The sequence below is a fragment of the Anarrhichthys ocellatus genome, unplaced genomic scaffold (assembly GCF_004355925.1).
Source record: "Anarrhichthys ocellatus isolate YVR2014 unplaced genomic scaffold, GSC_Weel_1.0 scaffold1630, whole genome shotgun sequence".
NCBI classification, from domain to species: domain Eukaryota; kingdom Metazoa; phylum Chordata; class Actinopteri; order Perciformes; family Anarhichadidae; genus Anarrhichthys; species Anarrhichthys ocellatus.
This window is the reverse complement of record NW_022281604.1, coordinates 1-8215: the sequence shown is the minus strand read 5'-3', so window position 1 is coordinate 8215 and position 8215 is coordinate 1. Positions and strand designations below refer to the sequence as shown.

General features: G+C 44.2%; 1 protein-coding gene across 1 annotated transcript; it reads left to right on the top strand.

The window, feature by feature from the left end:
- The first annotated feature begins 5535 nt into the window (after nt 1–5535).
- On the top strand, nt 5536–8130 carry LOC116377747 (AT-rich interactive domain-containing protein 3A-like). The gene is made up of 2 exons (XM_031839459.1): nt 5536–5748; nt 6073–8130. Exons 1-2 carry the CDS (start codon nt 5710–5712, stop codon nt 6832–6834), a joined length of 801 nt encoding a protein of 266 aa, XP_031695319.1. The 5' UTR covers nt 5536–5709; the 3' UTR covers nt 6835–8130.
- Nucleotides 8131–8215: the final 85 nt, after the last annotated feature.

Genomic DNA, 8215 nt, shown 5'->3' with positions numbered 1-8215 from the left:
AAGTCACCTCGATGATCTTAAAAGTCTTCCCAACAGCTCTAAAAGGGAATTTTAGTTTTTCCTTTTTTCTGTCTTTTCTTCCCTTTTGTCAGTAATGTGTTATTATTTTCCTGCCTTGGCAACAGCAGCTGATGGCAGTGCACCCAGAGGCTGGGACGGAGGAGCGATCTGAGTTTTGATGGATTAAATGTCTTTTGTTATTATCATATCATATATACAGTATTATCATTAGCTAACTGTAGGTCGTGTTCATTCAACCACACATTAAAGCAGTGGTCAATGCAGACACAGCTGGCTAACATCTGGACTCTACAGAGAGCACCTTTCTACTTTCTTCTGTATTTATTCAGAATGCTCTGCTTATCCCACCTACCAGCCCAGTGTTTCAATGCTTCCATTTCCAAGTAGCTGGTCAATATCACTGATCATTATTGACCTTCACATCTGCTCTGCTTTTTCTCTTCCTTGTATACATCTTACTCTCTCCCCCAAGCCGATAAATCCATTCACTCAGAGCCATGTGTTGGATTGAATGTTTATGGGGTTTCTCTATTGTCTTATTGAGGTAGTGTTATGCACGATGGATACTGTTCACCGACCTAAGGACCGCAGGGAACGGTGTAGGGCAAACAGCAACACATCAACACAGTGTGAGTAAAAAGAGACTATGTCAATTCAACCTTCCGATAATGCACAGTTGGTCTCGCCTTCAGGCCGTTATGTGAGAACTGCAGTGGTGGGCCATGCATGTTATAGCTGGGCCTTCACTGCTGTCCTGCTGCTGAAACACCTCCTAATAACCTCATGATGGCGCCACAGCTTAAATTGTGGGAAATATGATGTTTTCTGCGCTCACGTAGGAGACAACTGGCTGTGTGACCTCTGAACCCGGAACAACAAAAAGCAGCTGAGGGACCGCACGAGGCTACGCTACACTAGCTTAATGGGAAAACAACAGCAGAACACGCATTCTGCTGCACACTGGAGGGCCATTCAGATGTCAGATGTAAAGAAACAAACCAGTTGACTTAAAGACAAACTCCATCCTCCTTTCTTTGTTGACTAAGAGTGTAATCCGGTTAAATCACAACCGACTAATCAGTTTCTCCTCCTTCAGCCATTGAGTGTTAAAAAAACAAAGCTAGGTAAAATAATAATAATCTACACCAAGCAAAATGCAAAAAATGTCATAATTTCTTCCATATCTTTCAATTTGAACTCTCACTACTCCGACTAAGCCTCTGATGGCTACTTTAAGTTTCGTTTCATGATAGTCACGTGCTCGCCCACTGACCAATCACAGCACACGCTGCACCTCACTGCAGAGCTGCACCTGGACACTGAGCTGCACGTAATGCTGACGTAGCTATAGGCCAGCTAGCAGGCTCTGACACGTCAAAGAATACGCCCAACATGTCAAACTAAAGACCTGATTGGTTGAACACTATGACAATCAACAATATCGTCCCCATTCACTTAAAGTGCACATGGATGCACTTGTGAGTCTGCAGGCCTCTGCCTCTGTTCTTACCTAGAGACACAGAGGTGAAATCTGATTGGATGAAAGCTCGACTTAAAACAAGCTGCACTGGAAGCAGAGCAACTGAGGAAGACAGTAGCTGTGCAATGAGAACATAAGATAATGGGGAAAATATGTTTATGAATTACAATACATGTAGTGTATTTATGAAGAATTATTAAATTATAAAATAGTTACAACTTTGTGATTGTGTTTAGGCCAGCAGAGAAGGCCTTGCAGGCCCTGACGGCCCACCACTGGAGAACTGTGACGGGCAGGAACTCAGTCTGGACCATCAGCCGCTCTAGTGAAGTCTTCTGAGCCTCCACTAGGTGAAGCTGTTCTACAGCACACTGTGTCAGCCTGCTTACACGCACCTCACGGCTGCTCCAAACCTTAAAGTTAATATACTATACAGATATAATATAATATACTGTACATATTAGATGAACTGTCAGCTATCAAACCTACGGCCCACAGACAGAGCTTGGAAAAGGGTGAACTTGCTTAGTTACTCTCAATTCCTCAATGCCCATGGAATCATGATTATGATTATGACAAACACTCCAAGACAGCCTAATATTATTGTTTCACATAACCTTAGACAGCACCAAATACTGTAAAAAAGGATTGTCGTACGGCAATTTATTTGTTTCTGAATCTGCAGGAGAAACGGAACATTTCCCCTGAACTGCTGCGTGTCTTTAGTCAGTGGACACTAGAGCAGGTGATCTTCTTTTAATAACAAATGTAATAACTAATGTCATATTTTTTCACTTCCATTAACTGAGCCTCCCCTGAAGCTGTTCGGAGCCCCCCCCCCCCCACACACACACACACACACACACACTTTGAACTTGTCAGATGTGAAGGTATGTCATACATAATCCCTTTAACAAATAAAAAGATGGATTGTCTTAGCGCCTATTGGGCATGCCTAGAAATATGTGTTGCATATATGTTTTACAGGAAGTCGATGCACAACTCATTACTTCATCACAGCGTTGCTGACAGGCTCTCATGGTAACAATACTCCAAGTCTGTTTCAGTACAAAGCGAGGACACAATCCTGAACTAATGGGACGGGCTGCGCTGCTTGATGTTCGTGTCGAGGTTCTTTTCATTTTAAGAAAACCTGTGAATGACAGCAGCCCGTTGTTGGTCAATATTTCTTATATTTCTGTGGTTTACTGCACAGCAAACTGACAGACAAGTCATTTCAGTCAGCACTGTTATTGCTTTACCCCAAACACCTGATTTTAAAGTAACTTTACAATAAAACACCTCGCAGAAAAAAATGAATGAAATGAACTTCAGCCTCAGAAGGAGGCCTTTACTGAGGTACTTTGAGATAGCATGATTTGCATAGAGAAAAAGATCAACTTTATTTTTGAATGGATAATTAAAAGCTGCTCCAGACCTTCCTATCGCTGATGTCCTACCCAGAGCTGATGACTCTTCACTGAAGAGGAAGACTATTGTTCTGAGACTGAAAGAAACCAAATACAAATATTCAGTCGCGTGTACTCAACAAAGAGAGAGGCTCCGTAGCTGAAAGCAGAGATCTGTGTGATTGTTCTTATCGTTATTATTTTTAGTGAACAGAAGCACACCTCGGGTTCATGTTGGAAAAGCCTTTTAAAATGAAGCTCAAACTGCTTCTTCAACATGAGAGAACCAGTGCTGACCCTGCTGATGATGATTGATTTGCTTCAGCCAAATGATATATCCTACATCACAGTAAGCCTTAATTGTAGGGTCACTGTGGTAAATGGCAGCCAATTGTAGGTTTGCTAGATATTGTGTTTACAGTGCAGCGCAGACATGCACAGAGAGTATGATAGTTATTCACTTAGAACAACATTTTAGAAAGTGAATATGTGATTTAAAGCTTGTGCTTTGCTTCTGGATACCATTAGGGTTCAAAAACACATTGGAGTGCAATATTAAAGAATAAATCTGTAAAAGAATAAGAAAACTAATGTGTAGATAAAAAGAGGAATGAATAGAGTAGCATGTAAAGAATATACATAAAGAAATGTGGAAAGATTGAGAGGAATAAATAAAAGAATAATTAAGTAAATAAAAATGAGAAAATAATGAATAAAAGCTGAAATATATAGACAAATACATGATAAACAAGTAATTACAGAAGAAGCATTTTCATTATTTTCACATTTATTTGTACATTCATTTTTGTGTACATTTATGACATATTTTTTTAAATACATAAATTATTTTTCATCCTTTTATTTCGTCAGTGATTTGGCTTTTTCCTTATTGCCTTCGCTATTCTTTAAAGGGCCAAGCTGTCAATCAACTGCTGTTTCAGAAGGGTCTTGCAGGCTTCAAGACACGCCCACTTTCCTACACGACACGCCCCCTGAGATCACTTCTGGGAGTCACATCCATATTTTGGCTCAAACCACGACGTTAAAGTTAGCTAAACCGAACCGAGTAGTTTTGGTGCCTAAACGCAACTGAACTGCACCTTTGGAGAGGCGTGTCATGTCGTACTGTGGAACCGCAGGTAGCTACTTGGAAGCTTTGGCGGGAAGCTTTTTAGCACGGACAACAGGAAGTAGACGCGTTGCGTACTTTAAGTTATTGTGAGTTCTTCTGCTGTCCTTATTTACGGCCCTGGTTGGAAGGCCGAAGGCTTTTCTACATTTATTTTTGTTCTTAGTACGGTAATAGCCAGCTGGAGCTCAGCACATTGTATTAGATATTTCTTTCAGGATGGACTTGACAGCAGCAACGCTGGCTGTACAGTAGCGGGTGGAGTCTCGGCTATGCAGCAGCAGTGTCTGTGTGACAGACAGGTGTCCTCTTTCTCTCCATCTGTAAGCAAACGTGAGACGTGACGTGAGGCATCTCTGTGCCCTCCGAGGTCAAGATGGCGCTCATCAACCAACACGTGACAATACGGGTGACAGGTCCCAGTGTCAATCATCAGAAGATGACCTGTAGGTTTTACACAGAGGTGGTGTTACCTGTTGATATCTCCTGCTGCAGCAGAGCATTGTGGTCAATGCTGCAAATCAATGAGTCGGGGACTGCCTTATGCCAATATTGAAATTTTATATGATTTTGGCATCAGTGTGATAAAGTAGCCTGCATTGATTTAAGATAAGAAACATCTTCATAAATCCCTCTGAACATTTTTGAATTTCTGCCATTTCTCCTGCAGGATTAGTCAGAAACAGACAGTTTATCATCTTTAATTATCATGCAGATCAAAATGAACATCGCAGGAATACACAGACGACAGTCACTCACTGACATTGCACTCGCTCATAAAGGATCAAAGAGTTTTATGAATCCCATAGTTGTAATAAAAGATTAATGGTTAAATCTATGCAAGAAGAACGCTCGTGTTGTAAAATGAATGTTCACTTAAAGCAAACAACGACCACGAACAGTAACTTATAATCACAACAGTATGCATTATAACAGTGATTATGATGCATTATGTAAAGATTATAATGTATTACAACTATGGGTATTATGATACACTGCAAAACAAATGTCAGTGTGTGACCAGAAATGATACTTGACCTTATAAATAAAAATGAAATGCTTTATTATAGGTTATGATTATGAAGCACTATGAATGTCTATGAGTGCTAATTTATTATAAATCTGTTTATAATGCATTGAGTGCCCCTGATGTTCTTAAGAACAACTAATGTTAATAATAATGATTGTATTATTTATCATTATTATTATTATTATTTTTTTTTTACTATTTATTTTTTGCATAACTCGCAGTGAGGTCTCGTCAACTTTCTAGCAGAGCAGCGTGTGTGAGCAGCCGGAGGCTGAGCGTCTCCCCCCGGCTCTCGGCTCTCGGCTCCCGGCTCTCGGCTCTCGGCTCTCGGCTCCCGGCTCTCGGCTCTCGGCTCCCGGCTCTCGGCTCCCGGCTCTGTACTTCTCCGTATTGACGTGTTGTTAGCAGGGGGGGGGGGGCTGATCTCTGCCTCCAGAGGTCATTCTCACCACAGTTGCCACTTGTTGCCAAAGCAGCGCGGGGGCTCCACCGTTCAGCACCAACACATGCTAAAGTGGTTTATTCCGCAGCTATCGAGCCCTACATGTCTGCATGTTGAATGCGGAACGTTACCAGCACTGAAGGAAGACTCGCGTGATCCGGTTGACAGATAATTTGGGATAATTTGACGGAGAGCAGCATGGTTGATAACGCAAGTATAGCAACTAAATCTGCGTTGGTAAGCCTCCAGTGGATATTTTATTTGACTTAACTTCTTTACAGTTCAGCTTGTCGCTTTCATAAACGCTTTTGACGTTTTACTCACAATGTCACGCACCTACAAACTTCGTATTCGGACAGTTTAACCGTGTTTTAGCCATTTAGTGCAAGTTTGTCACGTTAGCTTGTTGGCTCTATTTGAAAATATTGAATCCTCTTAATACAGCGCTAAAAGTCAGAGACCGAGTGTGTGTGCAATGAGGCTAAATGTCAAAGCGTGTGTTTAATGGTATAAAATGCCGGTGATAATCATGACCCGACCATCCTCTCGCCCCCCTTGCAGCAAGGCTCGTTCTCGTCCGCCGGCAGCCTTCCCCTCCAGGCTCCCTCCGCCTCCTCTCACAGCGCGTTCCCCGGCGCCCAGTCCCACCAGCAGCAGCCCGCCGGCGGCGGCATGAAGCTTGAAGCCGTCATGGAGAACCTGCAGCGGCAACAGGCGGCGCGGCTGGCCCTGGAGGAGAAGCTCCGGCAGGCGGAGACGGAGAAAGACCTCCGCTCCATGGTGGAGTCCCAGATACACCAGCAGGCGCTGGCTTTCCGCCACTACCAGGCGGCGATGCGCGGCGCCCTGGCCGCCGGGGTCGCCATCTCGTCCCCCGGAGCGATGCTCCGGGGCGCGGAGGTCCGCCGAGCCGACGAGGACGGGAACTCCTCCAGACCGGGCAGCGACGATAGGGAGCGGGACGAGGAGGGGGACGACATGGAGGAGCAAGAGATCATGGATGAAGACGAGGAGGGCGAAGGCGACGTCGGGTTGAACCACTACCAGGACCGGCAGCCGTCGCTCCACGGAACTTGTCTGCCTCCGAAGGGCACCCCGATGCATCTCATGGCCAGACTCCCGGCGGCATTCACCCCGGCCCGCCGCGCAGAGTCTCCCTCGGCGCACCCTCAGCCCCAGCACCACGACTGGACCTACGAGGAGCAGTTCAAACAGGTAAGACCACTTCTAACCAGCGCCAGCTCACGTCCCGTACAAACAAAAGCGCTTCTTTTGGGAAATGATTTAGTTCGTGTTGTTGTTGTGTTGTGGGCTGCTTTCTGAAGGGACACACAAGTCCGTGCGTGTCCGTGTGTCAGTCCTGTCAGTGCTCACACAACCAGCGTGTCTGCACAAATGTTTTCAACCAAGTTCTGTAAAAAGTTGAAAATGGGCTGGAAGTTAATATGAGGCAGGATAAAGTGTGACTGATAGCTTTATTAATCATAAATAAGTCATTTAGGAATGCTTAAGATGAACAGGTTGTACAGATGTAAAGATCCATTTATTAACCAGCTTTATTTGACACACACCTGCAGCTGTGTTATTACGGACTATGAGCAGTCACTCAGCCAAACCATTATTACAAACACATTTCTGGTTGCCAGGTTGTTGAGAAAGGCACCCTTTCAGTCTGGTAATAATACAGTTATAAATGTAGTAATAAGTTATTAAAACATGGATTTTAATCCTTCTTCCAGAATCATTCGTCACAGGGATTTTGTTTTCACAAGTGGTTCCTATTAATGGTTTATATGTAGAAAGCTTTAGTCAGTTCTATGTTAATGAAGCCGTTATAAACCCTTAACGACGGGTTGTGTGAATGACAGCAGGCCGTCTGATGGATGCTGTCTGTGCTTCCAGCCGGCAAGCAGGCGGATCCATACTCTGAGCGACGGGATGTCATGTCTTATTTATGACGGATCATTTGCAGACTTCCCCAAATGCGATGTGTACATTAGTGACTGCATTAGCGCCGCACATTAAAGCAACCCGATGCATGGAAATGCAATTTAAATAGGCGGGGGGCTGAAACCAGTAGCCTCGACACAGAGACGGAGAAGCTCGCCATCCAGTTTCACTGTTTCTCTCTCGGATTCCTTTATGGTGGCATATTTGGCATTACTCTTGTGCATGTGATGCAAGTGTTCCTCGCTCAAGTTATCACGTTACGAGTGACAGAAAAGCCTCAGCGGATGGATTTAAAACCCATCGTTTTAGCCTGCATGTGTTGCAGAAAAGTCTTTTTTCCATTAAGACAAAGTTCCCCGTGGCCCGTACATGCAACACCAGGGCCGCACGCTTCAGAGATTCCTCAGGATGTGCAGTTATTGTGGGGGTGGGTCATCTGTATGTAGCCATTCAGCGTAATGGTCACGGGGACAATAAAAGGATGCTTATGGCTGCTCGGCAGACAGAGTGGAGCCGGCATGCTAAGCGTGCTCAAAGCTGCAAAACAAAACCACATTTGAGGGCAGTAAATGCATCTTTGGAAAATAGGAACAAGATGTGGGCTAAATATAAAAAAGGGCCTCACCGGACTTGGACGAGGACTTTTTAATCTGATCTGGACCAAGTGGGACCGGCCGGTTTACAGTGGCTCCTAAATCACCTCTGTAGAGCTCAGGATCAACAGGGGAGGGCATACATATATATATATATATAT

What these genes read in the sequence shown, in the direction of transcription:
- LOC116377747 (XM_031839459.1), top strand. Translation starts at nt 5,710, where the DNA reads ATGGTTGATAACGCAAGTATAGCAACTAAATCTGCGTTG. An exon ending in TAGCAACTAAATCTGCGTTG is followed by an intron (nt 5,749 to 6,072) that starts GTAAGCCTCCAG and finishes CCCCCCTTGCAG; the next exon opens with CAAGGCTCGTTCTCGTCCGC.